This window comes from Cnephaeus nilssonii, assembly GCF_951640355.1.
Source record: "Cnephaeus nilssonii genome assembly, chromosome: 2".
Taxonomy (NCBI): Eukaryota; Metazoa; Chordata; class Mammalia; order Chiroptera; family Vespertilionidae; genus Cnephaeus; species Cnephaeus nilssonii.
The window spans coordinates 10933022-10957157 of record NC_137073.1 but is presented as its reverse complement, the minus strand read 5'-3'; the positions used below and the strand labels follow the sequence as shown (position 1 = coordinate 10957157).

Here is a 24136-nt window from a genome sequence, read left to right as displayed (position 1 = left end):
ACTGACCAAAATAAAACTTTTTTCTCAAAAACAACACACCGTCAGACAAACATGTGAATTAGGACCAAGAGAGCCCGCCCTACAGGTCCTGCGAGGGGTGACTCTGTGAGCTGACGGGATGGTGGGAGGCAGGCGAGTGGCTGGGTCAGCATCAGGGGGTTGAGGATGCTTCTGGAGAGAGGCAGCCCCTCCTCCCACCACTGAAGCCCTTGAGGGTCCAGACAGCACAGCAGGCTGCATGGCCTGCCCACTGCGTGCTCACTGACACCCTTGGGGGTCACACTGTGTGAGTGTGTGTGTGTGTGTGTGTGTGTGTGTGTGTGTGTGTGTGTGTGTGTGATGTGTGATGTCTCTGTTCCCTCCTCTGCTCCTCTTCTTGCCCCACAATCACACGTGTATGCTGCCCTCATACACACCCAGAGATGAGCTTCTGGGCCAGCTCCTGCCTGGACCTGTGGCTGCTGCTCTAGGGAGGGAGGGTGACATGGGCAGCACTCGCAGGCGGGGCCTCCATGAGGCAGGAGGCGCCTCCATTGCCATCGCTCCTCCCGGCTCCCATGATCCCAGGGACGTAGCCCTGTCCTCAGACCCCCATGGAAGGTTTTGTCCAATAGCCGTCAGCACACTGGGGTCTTGACAAGTCGAAGACTGTGTGTGAATTCTCTCTCTGCAAACTGATTTGGGGCCAATCAGCATGGAACTCCAGAGCCGCCCTCTGCTGGCTGTGCACACAGTGGGTCTATGCACACAGTGGGGCCTGTGCACACGCTCTGGCAGATTCAGCTCCTCTGCTGGGCTGGGTGGCCCTGCGGGGCCCGTCCACCTACCGTTTCCGACTGCCCGTAGAGCTGGTGGAGCACAAGGCCCGTCTGTTCTCTCCACTTCTCTTGCTCCTCGGGCAGCAGGGCCTCCCCGCTGGTAGTGCAGTGCTCCAGAGTGGGGAACCTGAGGCTTGGGGGAGACAGGTGTCCACAGAGCTTCAGAGCAGGCCCTGGACCTCCTACTCAGGCCCAGGAGTGAGGAGCCCATCCACCTTTCTGCTTCCTCACTTTCTTACTTGCCTTTCGGTTGGACGTCATTCACATCCGGGTTCACTCCTTATAAATTGTTCTTCAGTGGGGGTGGGGGGTGGTGATGAGGCTAAGGGGCTCATTTAGGGATCCTTCAGGCGGGGGCAGGTGGTGGTGGTGATGAGGCTAAGGGGTTCAGTTAGGAATCCAACTAAGTTTGGACACTGAAACCTCATCTGAGGGAAGCTTCTATGTGGAAAGAGCGATGTTTTATAAACCGTGAGGGGGTGAAGGCTAGGACTCCAGGGACACGCTGGGGGTTATCGGACTGCACTTCCTGCCTTGGGGGAGACGGGTCATGTGAACTGAAGGGCTTTGTGTTTCCGAGTGGAGAATGCAAGTTAGGGATTGTCAGTGAATTGCTCTGGTGATCAAGGAAGATTGGGCTGGGTGTTGGAAAACAGGACAGGGGTCACAGGTAGCAGCCCTTTAAGAAGGAATTTTGGAGAGAACAGATAATCTGCTGTGAGCCTGCAGCAGGTATATCCTGTACTAGGCACTCCATTTGCTGTACATTATTTCTCCTCCATTTCCCCCAGGAAAACTCCCAGAAATAATACAAAAACAATCAAAGAATCATAATGGACTCCCTAATGGAAATGAGGATAAGTGACTGAGGTCTGAGCATCATCAGCAGGCTGAGCCGAACCAATTCTTGGAGATGAGGGAAGTGGCAGACCTCTGGCTCCCATTTCCAACCACCCCACCCCAACCGTCACCTCTCCTGGTACACAGAGTCAGGAGTGGTGGACAAGGGGGCTGGTTTCATTACGGGTGTCTTCCTCACTCATCCGGAGTTTTCTCCAAAGTAGGTAAAATTAGCAGAGTCTCCAGTGGAGTCATTAGTGATGCCCTGATTGGATTTTTACTGGGTTTGGACCAATTTCATCATTGGAGGAATGTTGCAAAAAGTGGCTGTCATATGAGCTTTGAAATACAGGTAGAGGCAGACTCCAAGGGCACGCTGGGATGGAGGCTTCATGAATAAAAGCAAGTTGTATTTCAGAGACAGCTTCATAAGGTAGTTGTTCAACTCCTTTATATTTTACCTGTATCTAAAAGTTAGTAGATCTGATTTTTGAAACAGCCATTTCCATTTTGGAGTCTCTAAAATATATATAAGTGCCCTTTAGTTCGAAGATAAGATTAGCTCAAAATTAATCTACAAACACGGGGAAATACAAAAATAAAGATATAGCAAAATAACACTACATCCATCAGATTGGTAAAAATTAAAGACTCTGACAAGAACAAATTTTGCCAAAGATGTGGAACAAGGGAACCCTGCCTCCCTCCTAGTGGGCGCACACAGCGATTGGATACTTTGGAAAATAGGGAGTAGAATGCGGTGTCAGTGTGACTCAGCAAATTCTCCTAGAAAGACCCTACATAGTGAGTGCTAATGTGCACAGGGTGAATGTGCAAGAACAGTGCTAGTCATCAATAGCCCTCAAATGAAACCACCCAAATGTCCATTAGTGGTAGAACAGATGTAAAAATGTGGACTTTTATAAAATGGGATATTATATGGCAACAAAACTTAGCTACAGCAATATGATGCAACATGGGCACATCTTAGAAATATGATTTTGTAAAAAGAAGCCAGACATTACAGAATGATATGATTACAAAGTTCACAAGCAAGTAAAAGAGACTGATCGGTTTCAGAATATTTCCTTAGAAGGGAAACTATACGGGGGGGGGAAAAAGAAAAAACACACAAATGAGTGAACACCATAAAAGTCAAGATAGTGAGTTCCTTTAAGGGAGTTGGAGAGGTCTGAGTGACCTCTGGGGCTGGCAATGTTCTCTTATTGTGACTTGAGTGAGTGGTTACATACTAGATTAATTTTCAACAATTTCTTAACCTACAAATTTATGTCTTATGTATTTTTCTGTGTGTTTGTTATTTCACAATAAAAAAGTTTTTAAAAGGGGAAAAAACCACAATGATACAAGGTTCACTGTTTCATTTTGATCTTACTCCTGCTTAATAAACAAATTTGCCTGGCTGGTAATTATCGCTACCAACATTTCACACACACACACACACACACACACACACACACACACACACACACACTAGCTCTCAATGCCCTCAGAGAACCAGAGTTGAAACAGTCAGACCATTACCATCCTTGGCTGGTTATTGAAAGAAACAGCCAGGGGAGAGGCTGACAATGTTGAGCACAGTCAGCTGGGAAGCAGAGGCCTGTTTGCTTCACCAGGAAGCTCCAGTTTCACACCCAAGAAATGGCAGCATAGCCCCCCCAAGGGAATTAACACCTCTCTCTCCCCTGTGGTCCAGGATTGTGTGTGGGAGGGGACATGGGGGAGATCAGGAACTGCCCAGTAAAGTCAAAATGGCACAGGGGGAGGTGTTGGACCACAGAGGATGTCAGTCTAACCTGGGAAAAGATTGTTGACTAGGGGTGGACCCATGCATGCCCCTGGAATCTTGGGAAGGTAACTGGTTGTTTTGAAAAAGCTCCGGGTTGAGACCCAGGGGGTAATGCTGGCTCTCTCTCTTGCCTGGGACCCCACTGGCCCAATTTGTTCCTGTCCCTCCCGCCCAGGAGCAAAGGACCATGCAGGTCTACAGCCACCTGGGCCTGGGGGAGACTTCCAGGCCCGAAGGATCATGAAGCAGAAACTCCGGGCATTGGCCTCTGCGTTGGCCTGTTGAAGACTAGATTGGACTTTTTCCAGGGCAGGGCCGAGAGATGGGCCTTGGGAAGCCCAGAGGAGAACTCTATTGATGTTACGTAACAAATAAACCACATTGCCACATCGCAATCTCCCGTACGTGGATCCTTGGGATTCTTTCCTCCCAACCCCGTGAAAGAGCCTGTTTCCCACCGACACCAAGACCCCAGTAAAACAGACTCCTTAAAATCCTACCCAAAGATTGTGATTATAACAAGCCACTTCTACATACCTGCTAAAATTCTGCTGCAGAATCATTCGAAATACAGAGGGTGCAGTAAGGCACTGGGTGATGGGGTATTTAAAGAGTGTCTACAAGGTGAACAGAGAAAAATTTCATATTTATAGTTAAGATGAAAAGTACTGGCCAAAAACAACAACAACAAAATACTGGCAATTATTACCATTTTTTTCTGATCTCCCTTCTAAGAGAGCCCATTTATTCATTTGTTAATTCTTCCAGTAGCTGTATATTGAACATGAATGTGTTTATGGACTGAGGGAGTAGAGCTGATGAAAAGTGAGAGACTGATAATATAGAAGAAAGGGTAAAATGGATTAAAGATGAGTAGTGAGGGGCTCCAATGGGAGGGCCTGGAGAAGAACAGGCCCCACAGTGGTGAGGGGAGGGGCCTGGGCTTGAGAGGTGGAGAGGCAGGTCTGGGAAGGAAAGCCAGGATGCAGTGAGTGCAGACACAAACAGCATGTTCAGGTGCAGGGAAGTCATTTGAAAGGGTTTATGGAGGCAACGTCAATCATCACCATGATGTACGCGTAACAATAACAGCAACTGCTGCCAGTTCCTGAGTGTTTTCAGGTGCAGGCCTGAGAGCTAAGCACTTTACACACTTTGCCTCTATCATCTCAATATTCCCAACAACCTTATGAGGTCATAATTATTAAAACTCCTGTCTGACAGGTGAGGAGACTGAGCTCAGAGAGGTGAGGTTACCACTAACAAATGTTAAAGGTGTGAAAAGGAACTGGAACCAACGTATTCCAAGGGCTCTGTTTTTAAACACTTCAATCAGTTCACACACACACACCAGCCACCTGGCCCTGGAGGAGCCAGGAGACCTGAGATTGTGCTGGTTGCTTTAATTTCTCAAAATGTGTATTTTGGGTGATATACTGACTGATTCAGCGCCTCACATTTTCAGACACCCAGAGCCCAGGTTATATCACCCTAATGGGCTGCTTTGTTCTGTACACTATTCTCCTCAGGGGCCAGCTTTTGAGCCTGAAACATGTGTTTCTCCTGGAGTTTGTTGACACTGACACATTAGTCCTCTTACCTCTACAATGACCTTAGGGTCAAACTGGGGCAGATGATGGATGAAGACTGTAGACCCTGCTGTCCATGGTTCAAGCATGGTCCCCACAACAGCCATAATCCAGCCTGGATCTGACATGCACCAGAGGACATCAGAGGTCTTCAGCTGCAGTACTTTCCTGCTGACTCCAAAATACAGTGGCCTCAGCTTTGTAACCACAGGAGGATGTGACCAAGGGCTGGGAAATCTGGTTCTGAGACAGCGAGCCACCCCTCTCACTCTGAATTCATGTGGTTAGTGTGGGGCTCCAGACGCACTCCCACCCCAGACCCAAAGACACGCCAATCAGATTTCCTGGACACATGCCACTTCAACTGGTTCAATCATAATTACCCTTAAGGCTGGGAAAACTGCAATGAAGTCTGTTGCTCTTTTTCTGCATTCAGATCTGTTACTGGTAGAGTTTTGGGCAATGCTGGCAGCCATCAGCGATAATGAGGGAGGGACCTTTCTGAGAACAGCATCAAAACATAACAGAAAGCCCTAACCGGTTTACCTCAGGGGACAGTGTCCGTCTGCAGACTCAAGGGTCTCAGGTTCAATTCCGGTCAAGGGCACGTACTTTGGTTGCAGGCACATCCCCAGTAGGGGGTGTGCAGGAGGCAGCTGATTTATGTTTCTCTCTCATCGATGTTTCCAAGTCTCTCTCCCTATCCCTTTCTCTCTGTAAAAAGTCAATAAAACATATATATTTTTAAAAACATAACAAAAACAGCTCTAGCTGGTTTGACTCAGTGGTTAGAACATTGGCCCACAGACTGAAGGGTCTCCGGTTCGATTCTGGTCAAGGGCATGTACCTCAGCAGCCCTGATTGGGGTGCATGTGGAAGGCAACCAATTGATGTGACTCTCTTACATCAAGGTTTCTCTCTCTCTCTCTCTCTCTGTCTCTCCAACTCCCACACTCTCTAAAAATCAATGAAAAACAAATACCCTCATGTGAAGATTAACTAAAAAATAATAATTTAATAACACAGGGGGTGAGGTGGGCTAGAAAGGGAAAATGGGGGAAAAGGGGGACATATGTAATACTTTGAACAAAAAAGATTTGATTTTTAAAAAAACACACACACAACAGAAACAGCTGGTAGATGGAGAGACAAAAAAATGAATCCAGTGGCTACTCAGCTAGGTCTGAAGCATTTCTCCACCTACTCTTACTGTTTCTGAGGGACCTCTGTGTGCAGAACTCCTTGAGAAAAACTCAACTCGCCCATTACCAAGCTATGGCTTTGAAGAGCTCTTCTGTTAGTAAGGAAAGGCCTGGAGAGCCATTCACACTCCCTCTTCCCATCTCTTAGGGCTGTGGCACACCCACAGTAAATTACAAGCTAGGGACCTCTGTTCTGAGCTTCAGACCCAACTGCCCACTGGGCATCTCTTCTAGGACGTCTCTAGGGCATTTCAAACCCAGAGCATCCTAATCTCTCCTGCCTCCCTGGACTAATTCTTCTCCAGTGCTCTCTGTGTTTCAGTGAATGTCATTACTGTCCAAGCTCAAAACCTGGGAGTCCACCTTGACTCTCCAGCCCCTCCCACCTCCCACATCTAGCCAGCACCCCCTCCCATTCTAAAACCTGGGAGGCCACCTTGACTCTCCAGCCCCTCCAACCTCCCACATCTAGCCAGCGCACCCTCCCATTCTATCTCCTAAAATCTCAGACTTCTTAACTTCCTCCATGTCCCCAGCACCTTGTCCAAGCCACCACCATTTTATTCTAAGACCCCCTAAAAGGTCTTTCTAAATCTATTCTTTTTCCCAGCCATTCTCCATGCTGCACCCACATTGATCTTTTCAAAATACAAATTTGATTAGGTCTCTCCCTTGTTCACAACCTTTCAATAACACCCACTCTTTTCCCAATCTCTACACCAAAGTCCCCACGACCCTGTGTGCTCTGGGCCCCACTCACTTTCTCAGCTGCTCCCATCTGTGCCTCCCTGACACCCTGAGCAGCAGCTGCTCTCAAATCTCTATAGTTCTATGAGTGCTACTTTTTAACAATATTTTTTATTGATTTCAGAGAGGAAGGAACAGGGAAAGAGAGATAGAAACATCAATGGTGAAGAGAACCATTGATTGACTGCCTCCTGCATGCCCCACACCAGGATGGAGTCCGAAAGCTGGGCATGTGCCCTGACCTGGCATTGAGCCAAGTTCATAGGTCAATGCTCAATCACTGAGCCACGCCAGCTGGGCTATGAATGCTATCTTTTATATCTTTGTGCCTTTGTTTGTGTTATTCTAACTACACATAAACTCTCCCCTTCTTTCCACCCCCATTCCTCCAGGGTTTTGCTGATCAAGTGATATCATTAGCACAGATGCCCAGTGTCCACAAGACACCTCTCTGCCCCTGGTCTGCTTAATAAGGTACAAAACACATAGAACTTTGCCGGGGCTGACCAGCAGACCCTGAGAGATGGATGAACAGATTTCTTTGACACACTTTTCTGTGAAAGAGAAGGCTAAGGGGCCTGTTTGGCTTTAGGAAACAAAAGAGCCCCGAATGCCTGCACTGTTAGCCTCTTATTGTAACAACAGCTTGAACTAAATTTAACCTCTAGATACAGTCAGCAGGATAAATATCCTGAGAAAGCACATGCTTCTTCAAGGTCGGGTCTTAAAGACTAAACATAGATAGTCCAGCAAAACACCGAGGGGATCAGACTTGTTTGGAAAAGTCAAGGTAGAGCCTGCCGCCTTTGGCAAGGTCTCCCAGAGGCCCCGTACCCTTTGCAAAATCCTCCTTACAGACTTTCCAACCAAGTCCCATACTTCCCCACAGAACTTGGTCTGGTCTGCATATTACTAGTTGGGGAGGAGGAAGTAGGAGGGAAAAGATGTTTGGTTTAAAATTGATTACATGGTTAACCCAAGGCTATGTCTTAAGCCTCTACAATTATTTATTTTAGGTTAAAGGCAGTTGCTTGGTTCCAGGCATTACCTCCCCCTAATGGCTCATGATTGGGAAACTCCACCTCCGTATCTGTACAGACCACATAGCTAGAACTTTCTGTCCTCCTCCCACCAAACCTGGAACCAGTGACAAAGACACATGGCTTGTCATGTGTGCAGCTTTCAGAATGCCTGCCGCCTCCAACCATGTTCCCTCCACACCTGTGAAGGTGCTCAGGCAGTACCCCCTTGTCATTGGGAGGCTTCTGTCAACACACACTTAGAAGTCCAGACCTTCGCCTCTGAGACCCTCAGTGGTCTGAACCAAAGAAAGCAGAAGGGAGAAGCAGGATGGACTTGGTTCTACTTAGAGCACCTTTCCCAACACACACACACACACACACACACACACACACACACACACACACACTAAGTTGGTGTCCTCTTTCCTACCATGAAGGGAAGGAGTGTCGCAAGGAAAGTCCATGGCTGTGTTTTGCCATCTTGGGGAAGCCGGTGGTGCCACTGGTGAAGAAGATGACCATTGGGTCTGTGGTCTTTGACTTAATGCAGGTGTGATCTGGGGATGCTGATCTAAAAAGGGATTGAACAGAAAAGGAGAGAAGTCGAGTCTCCTGGCTCCACCCTCAGGGTAAGCCAAAGAAACAACATGAGGCTCAAAGGCAGAAACCTGGTTTGCTTGTATAGATTTTAGAGAGAGGAAGGGAGAGAGAAAGAGAGAGAGAAAGAAACGTGGATTTGCTGTTCCACTTATTTATGCATTCATTGGTTGATTCTTCTATGTGCCCTGACCAGGGATCAAACCCACAACCATGGCACTCTATCCAACTGAGCTACCTGGCCAGTGCAGAAAACTGGGGTTTTGTAACACTGGAGGGAAAGCTGGTCTCCAGGTCTGAAGCATCAAACAGAGTTTATGGGTGACTTGGGTAAGAGCACTGACATTTCTTCATTTAAAAAATGGGGAAAACACAGCCGAGTATTTTATAACTTAACAAACATTGAAATAGAACTTACTCTTTCCGAAAATGCTCTACTAGTAAATGACTTACAAATAAGAGCTCATTCAATCTTCAGAGCAATCCCAAGAGGTGACTATGCCCAACCTGTCATGCTCCCTTTGTGGATGAGGAAACAGGCTCAGAGAGGTTATAACTTGCCTGAAGACATATAGCCAGCAACTGGCAGAGCCTGCGTTCAAACCCGATGTGATTCGTAGACTGTACTCTTACTCACACTGCTAAGCTTGCTTTCATTAAAACTAACTTTACAGGAATTTCACTCCATAACCTTGGTGATAAGTGGGGGAGGGGGGAGGAGCAGAGAAAGCGAGGGAGAGTGAGAGTGAAAGAAGGAAGAATCAGTGGGCCATGATTCCTGGAGCTTCTACACTCAGTCTCCAGGCCTGGCCTGCGATGATTGGATTTGTGAGCTTCCTGTGTTGATCAAATAAACTGTGGATCATCCAAATGCTGGAGGGAACACTGGCTCTTGCTGAGAAATGGTACCGTCCTGACTCTGGGCAATTTAAGGGATTTTTCAACAGTACTATTTTTTAAAAATGTTTTATTGATTTCTGAGGGGAAGGGAGAGGTAGAGATAGGTGGAAACATCAATGATGAGAGAGAATCATTGATTGGCTGCCTCCTGCATGCCCTATCCCCCCCATCCCCCCACCTTGGATCGAGCCTGAAACCTGGGCATGTGCCCTGACTAGGAATGGAACCTCGATCTCCTGCTTCATAGGTCAACCTCAACCACTGAGCCACGCGGGCCGGGCAACAGTATTATTTATTTAAGTTTTTGTTGTTGTTGTTTAACTCTCTGACTTTATTTGTTTATTCAAATTATAAAAGAACGTTTATCTAGAAGCCACAGAGGTAGTAGAGGTGAGCCAGCGGGGCTGCATTGGCTCAGGAAACAAGTTCGGGCAGAAGAAGGGCCCTTAGCGTGAGGAGAGAGAGGCAAAGGTAGCGCAGGGGGAGGTGAGGGCGTGCTCCCTGGAGGGAGAGCCCCAACTCTCCACCTTAGAGTCTAATACAAGGTGTGACGTCACTGTGTTTGCCTTTGGGGGTTGAATAACATTTTACTTTAAAAACAAAAGGGTTCCTTCAAGAAAACAAACCCAGTGCAACTTATACGTTATAAACCAGTGTTACCTCAGAAAAATAAAAGCGACAAAGAAAAGACACCCAGCAAGGTTTGAGCTGCGGGTGGAACAGGTGTTTTGTGAACTAAGCTCCCAGGTGATCTGATCATAAATCCCTGCCCGGGCAGGGCATGGCGGGAGGCAGGCCCCTGACACAGAGCTTCTCTGGTGAAAGGTTTATCTTTGCCTTAAGCAAGCCTGTCCGTTGCTCTTGTGCATCTAGGTAAACACGCCCTTGAAACATGGAAAGTAATATCCCTTGAAGGGGGTGTGACCCCTCAAGAGAGCAGAGAATCTTAACTATCCTGTAATCCCATCCCCACCTGGCTTTCTCCCACCTTAGTCTTTCTTGCGTCCCCTCCTGAGTTTCAAATGCATGACAGAAGCTACAAAACTCTTTTCCTCCAGAGCATTTGAGGTCTTGCTCCCCAGTATATGTTGTCAGTTTGGCTCAAATAAACTCAACAAAATTTCCTGCAGGTCTGGACGTTTCTTCGGTGGACAGTGTAAAAAACGCCTGAAGGCTCACAGAATTAAAGGATTGGAGGTGGAGGGTCTCTCTGACCTCCTGGAATTTCCCTAACTTTCGAAGGACACCCACACCCTGGGAGATGTGTGCCCCCAAAACCCTCTGCTAGTCACAGCCTCATTTTTTCTTCCAGTCTCAACTTTCACCTTAAGGATCCATTTTAACCTCTCATTCAACTTATTCCCATATATGTATTTATATTTATATTTGAATAGTCTTTTAGATTCCCACCAACAAGAAGCTTGAAACACAGTAATCCTCTGATGGTACACCTCCTTTCACATCCCAGGGGTGATCAAACTTTAGGGAGAGAAGCATAGAAGTGCAATGTCCTGATATTACAGATGAAGCAACCTTGGCTAAGAGAGGGGAAGGAAGCAGGTCAGGGACATAGCTGGGAAGAGGTTCCTGGAGCCAGGCCTGGTGAGCTTCCTACCACCAGCTGTCTGTCTACAGCGCTTGGGTGTGCATGGCCTTCTCCCACCGTTCCTCAGAGAGCACCTCCATCACACCCGAAACTCACTTAATCAGAGATCGGAAGTCCAGCCACCCCTCACGGCTGTGGTCAGACACCAGGAGCTTGGTTTTCAGAGCGGGACACTTAGAAGCCACAGAGTCCACCTCCGGGGCAAGGGCATCTGTGGTCACGATGCTTTTGGCGTTAGACTCCTTCAGTCGGTAGAGAATGTCCTTGGCCTTCATCTGGGTTGTCCCTGGCATGAAGATAATCCCTGAGGATGAGAAAGAAATTATTTGTTTCACTTCCTCTTTCACAACTATGGCCTTCAGGCCTGGCTAATCTGCATAGAAATCCTTTAATCTCTTGCTACACAAAGGCCCGCAGTTTCAGCACCACCAAGCCTCACCCAAACCTACTGAATCAGAACCTGCATTTTAAATTTTTGTCTAAAATACATTTTCATTGATTTCAGAGAGGAAGGGAGAGGGAGAGAGATATAGAAACATCAGTGATGAGAGAGAATCATTGATTAGCTGCCTCCTGCATGTCCCACACTGGGGATCAAGTCTGCAACCCAGGCATGTGACCCAACTGGGAATTGAACCATGACCTCCTGCTTCATAGGTCAATGTGCAACTACTGAACCAAGGTGGCAGGGCCAAAACCCGCCTTTTAACAGGACCTCCAAGTGATTCTCTCGCACATTAAAATTTGAAACGCTTGCCCTAAACCTTTCTACTCTAGATGGGTGCAGCCAGCAGACAGGTGGATCCTACTTTGCAAGAGTTTATATGAGACCTGGACAGAGTCTCTGACATCAGGAATAGCTGCATCCCAGCCCCCACTTTTCTCCTCCCACCCCCTTCTCTCCTCCCTGTGTCATTGGTAAACCCTTCTTTCCTTCATCCCTCACGTCCAAATTAACCACATTGTCCCTTGAACTTTCCTACATTCCCTCCCCTCCATCTGCATTTCACCAACAATTAGTTCAAGTATTTCTGTGCACCTATTGTATTCTAATCTCCCCACCAGATGCCTTGCCCTGGAACTTCCATATTATAATATGTGTAAGTTCCACAGAGCATCGACTTTCTTCCCACATTTCCTGTTGTAAGGACTAGAAGGCAATCCAACCCTTGACAGCCATTTGTAAGCTTCCTGCCACAGGAGAACAAAGACCAGGAAATGCTTGCTGGACATCAGGAATCATAACACATTAGGGAGTGAAATTGTCCTGAAGACACCCGATGGCACACCTGCATTCCATCCCCATTCCAGGCCCACCAGCTCAGCCCCCAAACCCACTGACAACAATAGATTCCCACCGTGACAGCATAGAAGGATGAAACTCCTGCTCCTGGGCGCACCATCATCCCCTTGGCTCAGCGCTGTGCAGCCCTTCCCTTTGGGTATCCCATCCCCCACCCCATTTTAATTAAATAAACTCAATTTTCTTTAATCTCTCCTGAGATGGCCATTTACCCTGCCTCCCCACCACGTTCTCCTTCACTTCTCTTCACTAACACCTGTGTCCTCTCTCCAGAAAACTCCACTCTCCCCATCTGACACTGAAGACGCTGCCCACGCTCCACCTTGCTCTCCCACACCTCTATTCTCTATTTCAAAATGGCCATTCACATAGGCAACTCCTGACTGTAAGCCTTTGTATGTGCTAAGCCCATTCTTGGAATTCCCTTTCTCTGCTTCTACTCCTCTTTAATTATGCTGTTCCCAGAGGGCTCAGCTCATGTCTTGAGTTTCTCATGGATCATCTCTTAGTTCTACAGGTCACATGGCTTCTTTATGCTCCCTCTGCTGTTGCTATTAACATGAGACTCCACAGGAACTAGATGGATTGATCAACTATTTTATGAGGAAAAAAGAGAGAGAGAATATATAAGCAAGAGCATGAACAGACTGTTGTGAGAACATGTGATTCAACTGATTTTGAAAAATCCATGAGTTCCATTCTGATTCTAAATTGGATAACTAGATAGGTAGGTAGGTAGGTAGGTAGGTAGGTAGATAGATAGATGATAGATAGATAGATAGATAGATAAATAGATAGATAGATAGATAAGCAATTAAAAGGGAAATGAAGCCCTGTCTAGTTAGGTTCAGTGGATAGAGCGTCAGCCTGTGGACTGAAGGGTCCCAGGTTCAATTCCAGTCAAGGGCATGTACCTTGGTTGTGGGCACATCCCCAGTAGGAGGTGTGCAGGAGGCAGCTGATCAATGTTTTTCTCCCATTGATGTTTCTAACACTCTATCCCTCTCCCTTCCTCTCTGTAAAAAAATCAATAAAATATATTTTTTAAAAAGGGAAATGAAAATCTCTACAGAAAAATGCTAACTAATGAATGTAGAAGGGGTGATATAAACAGAAAATCCTCGTGTAAAACCACCATAATAATATTCAACTCGGTCAAGAATCACCAGTGGTCACTCAACCCATGGGGTGAAAGTCAGTGGGAGCAGGATAGTCACTAGTCTCATAAGTGTTGCCCCACAGACTTCTTACTGGTCAGGAAGAGAAAAGGTGCCTTGACACAGTTGACTACCACCCTTCTAACGAGATGAACAGTGTCACTGATGGAAGACAAAACAACTGCATAGACCCCTCATGTGATGCACCGACAAAGACACAACACTGTCCTCCCAGCACTGCTGCTAAGATGTTTTAAGATGAATATAATCATGAAGCAAGAGTCAGAAATACACATTTGGGTGCACCGCCTGCAAAGCAACTGGCTTAGACACTTCAAAATGTCATTGCCATGCGGAAAAGGCTAGAGAACCCTTCTAGGTTAAAGGAGACTGAGAAGACATGACAACTAAATGCAATGCATGAACCTCAATTGGGTTTTGGACTTAAAGAAAGAAATGGCTGTCAAGGACATTATTAAGGCAATTGGGGAATGTGGACTATGGATAGCTATCAGGTAACATATATTGTACCAATGTCAGACTTCTTGTTTGATAAGCCTGCTGTGGTGATGTGAAGGAAATGTCTGGGATCCACGGTTTATGGGTATTTACATGCTATTTATGGATGTCACAATGTCTGAAACTGACTCTTTAGTAACTCAGTTGGAGGCTCCAATATGGCAAAAGGTTAACAATTTATGAATTTAAAAAAAAATAATGTCTGAGACTGTGCAAGAGAAAGTGTGTGTGTGTGTGTGTGTGTGTGTGTGTGTGTGTATGTGTGTGTGTGTGTGTATTATATTTCGTTTGAGCATATGTGAGGGTGAGGAAGAGAGTGAGGGATAAGAGGTACAAATATGTGAGGGAGTCTGAGAAAGGGAAAGACTGTGAAGAAGAAAGAATGTGGGGGAAGAGAAAGCACCTGGTGTTCCTGGACCAGTTGGCTCTAGGACATCCCTAAGGTCTCTACAGGTTTCTCTGAGTCACTGACCTGTTCGCATGCAGCCCATGGTCACCAGCCACCACTCAGGCACTCGAGGCAGAATCAAGGCAAGACGGTCTCCCTGCTGCAGGCCACAGGTCTGCGTGAAGACGTTGGCAGCACGACAGGTGAAGTCTGTCAGCTCTCTGAAACTCCACTTCACTTCGTCTCCTTGGCTGTTCACCCACCACAGGGCTGGGTTGGGGCCTCTTTTGCCTTCCTGGTCAAGATCATACACCATGTGTTACTTCCTGCTTCAGAGGAAAAGGGCACTTATTTCCCCAATCCACTGTCATAGGCACATTCCAGTGTGAGTATAGCTCAGGAAATAAGACCCCATTTTATTTTATTTATTTATTTATTTTTTTAATCCTAACTCAAGGATATTTTTCCATTGATTTTTAGAGAGAGTGGAAGAGGAAGGGAAAGACCGAGAAAAATATTGATGTGTGAGAAACACATCCATTGGTTGCTTCCTGTATGGGCCCTGACCAGTGCCCAGGCCAGGGAAGACCCTGTAATCAAGGTACATACCCTTGACCAGACTCAAACTTGGGACCCTTTGGTCCATAGGCCAATGCTCTGTGCACTAAGCCAAACCAGCTAGGGCCTGATACCTCATTTTAAATAATTTAAAGAGCCAAGTAAAGTTCGGGTGTGATCCAGCCAACTTCTTTTGGTCTACTGTAACCGTCTCCTCTCAAGTCATATAAAACCATGAATAGCTTCATGTCTCCAATTGAAGACTTAAAGCTCCATCCCCACGTGTCTTAGTTCCATGTAGACAGTGCGTTCTCTTTGTGCCCCAGCATTCTTATCTATGAAGTGGGTCAATATTACCTAGAAGTTCATAAAATCTAAATGAGTTATTTAATGAGTAAAGTCTACATAACAGTAGGTACTCAATAAGTATGACTATTATAATTGTTACACAATAAAAGAGGCTAATTTAGGCTCTGAATATTTGGGGAAATTAATTTTTAAAATTAAGTTACCTCTAACGGTGAAATTTGTAAGAAGCAGACTAGGAAGGTCCAGGCCCTATTCCTTCAGAGAAACATCAAGTAAACAGACTGAAATGGCTTTGTTGGGGCTCTTAAAACAGTCAAGGTTCTGCAGCAACCAGCAAATGGCCACACAGCTAAAGCCACACTCAGAACGGTAGGGCATGTTGTGATGTTCTGCTCACTTTTGCAGCCCCCTTCTCTGATGTGGTGTCCCAGGGTTGGGAGGAGGTGTCGCTGGGTCCCCAGCCCCTCTCTGGGACAGAAAGAAAAGAGTGAAACTTGTTGGCAACATTCAGTGGGGGGTGAGATGTAGGAATTTATTCATTCATTCATTTATTTATAAATTCCCTAATAAAAAGTAATATTGAGTATCTTTGTAGGCTTGTTTGCTGTGTGTGTGACTCTCAATTGATATATCTGTTCAGAATCTTTTGCCAATTTTCTAAGTGGGTTGTTTCTTTTATTGTTGAGTTTGAGTCCTTTCTATATTTTGCATATAAGTCTTTTTTCTTTTTCATATATCTTTATAATTCTTATTATTATTCAAATTTATCTAGAAATAGGGTTTATAAGCAATTGAAGTTAAGTTGTTATTCATTTAAAATAGATATCTATAACTTTAAGACATTATATGTAATATATACAATACACAGAATATATACAGAAGGAAATGAGAAGAGAATCAAAACATATCACTACAAAAATAATCATCCAAACACAAAAGAAAGCTGTAAAAGAGGAAATGAGGGACAAAAATAAAAGCTATAATATCAAGAAAACAATTAACAAGATGTCAGTAGTAAGTCCTTCCCTATTAGTAATTGCTTTAAAGGTAAGAGAACTAAATTTCCCAAAGACAAAGATTGGCAGGATCTAACTATATGCTGTCTACAAAATTATAGAATTAATAAAACCAGTTTTGCAATAAAATGCTAACAATATATCCATTTCTATAAGCAAAACCATATTTACATTATAATTCAAATTTAATAATAATTATTCACTTATTCATTCAATATTAGTTAGATCTTATTATTTCTTAGGCACTGTTCTTATACCAAAAGGATACCACGGTAAACAAGGCACACATATGTGCCCATATGTAAATGGTTTAAATATTTATGGCCAATTTTCTTGTTTAACTCAACCGTCTTATTTTCCCCAAGTTTTCCATAATGAGCATGATTTTTTAAAAAGATTTTTTATTCTTAAAAAAAAATATGTTCAGAGTAAAAGTTCAGGCAATACAGAAACTTATGAGCAGAAAAGGTTCTTTTTTTTTTCTTTCTTATTTTTAAAAATATATTTTTATTGATTTTTTACAGAGAGGAAGAGAGAGGGATAGAGAGTTAGAAACATCGATCAGCTGCCTCTTGCACACCCCCTACTGGGGATGTGCCCACAACCAAGGTACATGCCTTTGACCGGAATCGAACCTGGGACCGTTGCGTCCGCAGGCCGACGCTCTATCCACTGAGCCAAACCGATGTCAGCCAGAAAAGGTTCTTAGAAACAAAAGGATTTCTTCAAATTTCTCATCACATTCTTACTCCCTGAATGTAAGCACTGAAATGGTTTAGTGTATATTTTTCCAGCAATTTTCCCCTGACAGATGCACAAACATGATTTTTTGACTCAGATGATTGGAACCAATGAATGTATCTCATCTGAGATAAGATTAATATATGTGCATATACATGTGTGTCTCTACAGCTTTAAAAAAAATCAGTGAGGTGAAAAAAATTCTTGCCCTACATGTTAAAAAATATTAACAAGTATTGATGACAAGTTGTGCACTGCTTATAGATAGGGAGCCTGGTACAGTACATAAGATTTCTGCAGGATTTTAAAAATGATGGAAAAGCTGATATATTAAGGTAGAAAATAATTGTTGCTCAGAATTCAGACTGTGTTAGATCCTAACTCTTGCACCTTGAAGAAGATATCACTTTAGTAGTTATGTATTTATGTGCTAAGGATTCATTTGATAATGTGATATTGACATGAAGCTGTTTTCGAGAAGATAAAATACAACCCTTAAACTGGATTTGAAATTCAGTTTTAAGGGGTGAGATCTGAAACCAAGGGATATTGAAAAATCGTTTTAAAAGATAAAACACTGAGTAAGTAACTCAGCAGTAGAAAGAAATGAACAGCCCTGGCCAGTGTGGTTAGAGTGTCTGCCCTTGCACCAAAGGGTTCCAGGTTTGATTCCTGGTTAAGGCAAGAACCAGGGTTGCAGGTTCGATCCCAGCCTGATACCAACTAACGTGTCTCTCACATGTCCATGTTTCTCTTTCTCTCTTTCTCCCTCTCCTTTCTCCCTCCCCCTCCCACTCTCTCAAAAAAAAAAATCAATGGAAAAAATATCCCCTGGTGAGGACTAACATAAAAAGAAAAAGAAAAAAAAGACACAAACAACTAATCCACAAAAACATTACGCTGAGTAAAAGAAACCAGACACAAAAGGGTGCAAGAGCAGGTCAGTGGTTGCCTGGGGCCCAGGGTGGGGGTGGGAGGGGATTGGCTGAGAAAGGACAAAAGAAAGCTTTTGGGGTGATAGGAATAGTCTAGAGCTCAGTTTCAGGTGTGCAACCTAATGATTAGACATTTATTTAACTTATGAATATGTCAATTGTAATTGAAAACAATTTTTAATTAAAAAAAAAAAAAAGCCCTGACAGGTTTGGCTCAGTTGTTAGAAAGTAGGCCTGTGGACTGAAGGGTCTAGAGTTAGATTTCCAGCCAAGGGCACGTACCTCAGTTGTAGGTTCATTCCCAGACCCTGTCAGGGCAACCAATGGATGTGTCTCTCTCACATCAATGTTTCTCTCACTCTCCTCTTCCTCTAACTCCCTTCCCCTCTCTCTAAAATATCAATGAGGAAAAATATCCTTGGGTGAGGATAAATAAAGACATCCAAGTCTCAATAAAACAAACAAAACCTCCACACATGTGAGTTTATTGCATATAGAAAAGATTTACCTCGTATTCTTTTAAAATTTTTATTTATTGATTCATTTTATAGAGAGAGGAAGTGAGAGAGAGAAACATTGATTTTGTTGTTCCATTTATTTATGCATTCATTGTTTGATTCTTGTATGGGCCCTGACTAGAAATCAAACCCACAACCTTGGTGGGTTGGTAAGATGCTCTAACCAACTGAGCTACCTAGCCAGAGTGACAAAGCACTTCCTTTTGTTTTATAATGAATTCTTTGCACACGCTCACACACACACACACACACACACACACACACACACAATCAGGAGAGGACACATAAAAATGGTGGATTTCTAACTTAAGACTGTTAAGTTTTAAGGGAGGTTCAGGGAGCAGAGTGGACCCAGTGGCGTGCCCTCTGCGGTCTTTAAGAGGAGGAGCACCAAGATCTATGGGTTGTAAGGCAGGTTTCAAAATTAATTTATTACACAAATGTTAGTTGGGAAACTTCTATGTGTAAGACATCCCACATCACTAGAGAGACACTGATCAAGGTTAAGACAATTGGAAAAGTGGAGACAGACAGATCAGAAGTGTTGTAAGAATGAAAATTAATGCAATGAGGGTGCTGGGGAGACATTGGGAGATATGGATGACTTGACAGCGACTGATAACAATGATATAAAACCCAACAAGAACAGGTATTTCAGGGGGGAACCCTATTTACTTGGTGGTTATCTCCATGAGTGGATGCATGAACTGATGAATAAGAATTTTATGAAGATAAATGCGAGAATAAAGTGATGGCTCCTTCCCTCCTCTCTAGGTCCACCCTCTCCAGCCCATCACATGGTCCCAAAGGTCTTCATCAGATGTTTGGTCTGGTCAGTAATGGAAGTCAAGTTATAGTCTGAAGGAAAAGATTTGGCATCATCAGATCATGAGAACAGGTTTAAAAAATGTATTTTAGAACTCGACAACCTGGACCCAAATTCTGCTCCTCTACTTAGGCATGTAATTTCTGTAGGTTATGTAAAACTCGGATCCTCAGTTTTCTCATCTGGGAAATGTGGATCATAAAAGGGCTCTTCATAACCAAGGCTCTATTTTCCTGGGAGTTATTATGAAAACTCAGAGAAAGGAGGAAGAAGCCCCATGAAAGGCATATAGGCCTTGAACACTAGCAAGTGAACGCATATGTTAAATCCATGGGAAACTTAAAAATTCCATCAACTGTCAGACTGCATTGCTGGAGAATTCTCTCTTTCTACAAAGATAATGTTGGGTAACTTTTCACACCGTGATCATCATCAGCTGGGACTTAGTAGCTGGAACACCACCCATGGTTCACCTCATCCCCAGAGGTACACATAACTGCTCCCCTTTCAGTTTCAAGCACTTGGTGTCTTCTGAAGAGACCTGTAAACTCTAGAGGCTGAGGGACTGGTTTCTCTGGACAGACCCCAATGCCACACCCCAGTCGTCTTTGGTAGCGAGGCCTGCAGCTGGCCTTCCTCTCCTCACAGGAGGACAGCTGACTGAGCTCTACCTGTCAGGTGCGCAGGTGCACCAGCAGGGGGCCTGTCCCTTCCCTCTGTGCAGCCTGAAGTTGAGCCCAAGTTTGATGAGATGAATTCCAGTGAGGCTCACAGTCCCCTTAGTGGAAGGTCAGAATTCAGATGAACATCAAGTTGATGACCTTGTAGTTAGAACTTTGCATTTGGTCACTATTATCTGACTGTACCAGATACTTTTACCTGCTGTCATGTTTCTTAAGTGAGATTGTCCCCATTTCACAGATAAAACCACTGAGACTCAGAAAAGAGTGGAAGTGGCCTGGATGAGAATTGAGAATTGATCCCTAAAATATAAGCTTTTCCCATGACACTGGTAAGTTGAGGCAGACGTTTTATCAGGTCTGTGCCCTCAGCCTATGAGGAGCAAGATAAGCCAGAGAGATCACGCCTACCCTCACCCCCATCACAGGCGCCTCCTCACCTTCTCCATTTGAGTCCAGTAGTCCAGGACATCACTTGCAAAGTTAAATTTCTCAGGTGTATCATGGTCATTCCATCGCGGGGCGCCAGTTGCTGATACAGACTGGGAGCGCAAGTGCCAAGGGGCAGGCTGGAAGGCGTGGCAGGATTTGTGGGTGCCCCAAAGGACCCGGAGCCTCATCAGCCACTGCATGGCGGAGCAGTCCTCAGGAAGCAGGCACGGACCTCTCAGTCACCACCTGCTTCGGGAAGGGATGGCTAGTAGGTCAGTCGTGGAGCAGGACTTTCCTCCACAAGACGAGGCACATTTCTGGTTCATGGCTGGAGTTTGGTTTCAGCTGACCAGTATTTGCATGCACAACTTAGTGACTTAGAATTTAGGATTTCTCTTCCCAGCTCAGGAACCACAGGCAAAGAGGGATTATAGCTACTGGATGAGGTTGGTACACCTTCCTGAGGGTCTTCTCCTTCTCTCTCACCCTCTGGGAGTTAAGCTCAGGTTGGCAGCCATGGGACAAGCCCCTTGGGAAACACACCATTTGAAAGTCCTGTTCTCCATGCTAGCCTGGCTCTAACTCCTCTCTTCCTGCCGAGCCCAACTGTGCTGTTCTCATGGGAGATGTTATCGGGTCATTACTTGAAATTTTTTAAATCCAGACTGAGCTGTCCACAATCCCTTTCTCAAACGTGTGTGTGTGTGTGTGTGTGTGTGTGTGTGTGTGTGTGTGTCCACTTGTTACCGAAGGGTGTAAAGGCACTCTGTCTCCGGGGGAGGCCACGAAATGCGCATCTGAGAACCTGTCGGTGGTTATGATTCCTGTCATGTGAGATGACTGCTCTGCAGGAGAGAAGAAAACTCATGTGCAGAGACGGGACTGAGGGCCTGAGAGGACCTTGAACACCTTCCAGTTGCTGGTTCATAGTGTTCCTCAGGCCCCTCTGCATCTCCACTCCTTTCTTGTTAATACCCTGTCCTGGATTCTGTAAGCCAAGCAGTTTTCCTGCCTGAGATTAAGTTTCAGTCACTTGAGACTATGAGGATATTGACAAATATACACAACCATACTCAGGGCTGATGAGGCTAATACCACAGCACCTTCCCTCCTGGACTGAGGTCTAGCCTTAGGGTCCTCCCAGGATAGCGTCAGGGCAGCTATTATCAGAGTTGAGCCATGAAACTTCTTTGCCACTCCAGATGCCAACAAATGCCCTTAAAATGGGATTGAAAGGGGGCAGAAATAGAATGTTGGGGAACCAGCTAGTATTGTAGGAAATATTAATCCTGCTCTGTTAACCGTGATTGTTTCATTCTGATTAAAGAAGGCACATTCTGACCTGGCTGGCATTGCACTCAGGACCTGGGAGCTCACCTGGAAATGCAGCCTGCCCTCCCCATTTGGAGCTGCCTATTATCATGGAAAGATTAACTTTGCTGCAGAAACCAGAGGCGCCAGCCAGCCTTTTTGTATACCTGCAGGCCTTTGCAAATCTCCAGCCTGCTTACCTGTTAACGGACCTTTTGGCCCACCCTTTGGCTATTTCCCCTGTAACACTAGCCCTTGCACCTCACTAAGCCCTTTGAAGATCCCCAGCCCTTTTGCATATCTGTCAACTGCCCATTTGCCCTTTTGCCTACTTTCCTTTGTACTTCTGATATAAACAGCTGGCTTATGGTGGGGGGCAGACCAGATTTTTGTGGGCGACCTGCTGCTCTCCCATATTGCCAGCAATCCTATATAATAAAGAGATGATATGCAAATTGACTGTCATGCCCTCACAAAAGATGGCTTCCCCCATGTGGTCACAAGTTGGCTGACATAAGATGGCTGGCAGGGGAGGGTAGTTTGGGGCAACCAGGCTCACAGGGGAGAGCAATTGGGGGGGACCAGCCCTGCAGGGGAGGGCAATTGGGGGTAACCGGGCTGGCAGGGGAGGGCAATTGGGGACGATCGGGCAAGCAGGGGAGCAGTTAGGCATCAATCAGGCCAGCAGGGGAGTGGTTAGTGGGTGATCAGGCTGGCAGGCAGAAGTGATTAGGGGCAACCAGGCAGGCAGGCAGGCGAGCGGTTAGGAGCGAGAAGTCCCGGATTGTGAGAGGGATGTCCGACAGGGATCGGGCCTAAACTGGCAGTCGGACATCCCCTGAGGGTTCCCAGATTAGAGAGGGTGCAGGCTGGGCTGAGGGACAACTCCCCCAGTGCACTAATTTCATGCACCAGGCCTCTAGTCTATAGCTATCCTACCTAATAATAGACAAATATGCAAATTGACCGTACCTTCGCTATGCCCGTGATTGGCCAGGAGGCGCGGGGGGGCGGGACTCAGGGTGGCCAGGGTGGCCGATTGGGCCGGCGGGATGCTGAGCTCGCGTTGCCAGTGGCGGCTCGAGCTCAGCGTCTGCGCCATGGCTGTGCTGCGGCACAGAAGGGGCCTCTGGGGCAGCGAGCTCACGTCTCACCACAGACCATCAAAAGTGGGGGAGCTGGGTGCCTGTCCGCTCAGGCACCAGGCCTTTCAGAAGCCTCCACCGCGCCAGAGGCTTCTGAAAAGCCTGGTGCACCAGCGGACAGGCACCCAGCTCCCCTGCGATTGAAAGCAAAAGCGTGGGAGCTGGGTACCTGTCCGCTCAGGCACCAGGCCTTTCAGAAGCCTTTGCCGCGCCGGAGGCTTCTGAAAGGCCTGGTGCACCAGCGGACAGGCACCCAGCTCCCCCACGATTGAAAGCAAAAGCGTGGGAGCTGGGTGCCTGTCCGCTCAAGCACCAGGCCTTTCAGAAGCCTTCGCCGCGCCGGAGGCTTCTGAAAGGCCTGGTGCCTGAGCGGACAGGCACCCAGCTCCCCCGTGATCGAAAGCGAAAGAATGTAGGGGACCCTACACGTGCATGATTCAATCATGCACTGGGCCTCTAGTCTACACTAATAAAAGAGAAATATGTAAATTGACCATCACTTTGTGACACCCACCAGCCAATCAGGAGTGAGTATGCAAATTAGTGGGACAAAGATGGCAGCAGCCATGGAGCCAGCCAGAGCAAGCGGGAGGCTTGGGTCGCCCCTGGCAATGGAGGAAACCAAGCTTCCCACCCACCTGGGCTGGTCGCTGAAGGAGGTACCTGTGGGCAGCGGACATGGAGCCAGCCCGGGCGGGCTTGCGGAAGGCTTGAGTCATAGGAGGGGACTGTGGGCTGGAGGGGAGGGGACTCAGGCCAGAGCAAGGGATGCTGGGCTTGCGGTGATGCGAGCCCAGTGTCCGTGCCTTGGCCTCATAATGGAATGGGAGGGTCTCGGGCCAGGCTGTGCTATGGGAGGAGAGGGGCCTCGGGCCACAAGCAGAAGCATGGGGAGCATCAGGAATGCTGCTAATTACTGGTGACATCTCTTGGACTGGAAGCAGAAGCTGAGAGCGTGGGGAGCACCAGGAATGTTGGGAATCATGGTTCTGGTGGCTGACGCATTGTATGATCTCCTAGTCACTCCAGCGAAGTGAGCCTGGAGCAAGTTACTGTTGTGGGTGGGGGACTGAGGGAAAGCAAAGATGAGAGACATAAGTCAGAGTGTCAAGGAAAAATTAAAAGGAAGATATCCTGCAACTTCTAGGAAATCTCCACCAATG

At 46.2% G+C, this 24136-nt stretch overlaps 1 protein-coding gene across 1 annotated transcript in view; it reads right to left on the bottom strand.

The window, feature by feature from the left end:
* LOC307105617 (acyl-coenzyme A synthetase ACSM1, mitochondrial-like) overlaps positions 1–24136 on the bottom strand; it is a gene marked incomplete at its 3' end in the record, with an annotated part of 49693 nt that overhangs the window by 18693 nt on the left and 6864 nt on the right. Inside the window, exons 2-8 of the mRNA XM_079781474.1 lie at positions 20526–20766; positions 14587–14797; positions 11232–11439; positions 8463–8603; positions 5072–5231; positions 4009–4088; positions 828–951 (exon numbers count right to left, since the gene is read on the bottom strand). Coding sequence (XP_079637600.1) covers positions 828–951; positions 4009–4088; positions 5072–5231; positions 8463–8603; positions 11232–11439; positions 14587–14797; positions 20526–20717 — 1116 coding nt within the window. The 5' untranslated portion in view covers positions 20718–20766. The remainder of the gene's footprint in view (positions 1–827; positions 952–4008; positions 4089–5071; positions 5232–8462; positions 8604–11231; positions 11440–14586; positions 14798–20525; positions 20767–24136) is intronic.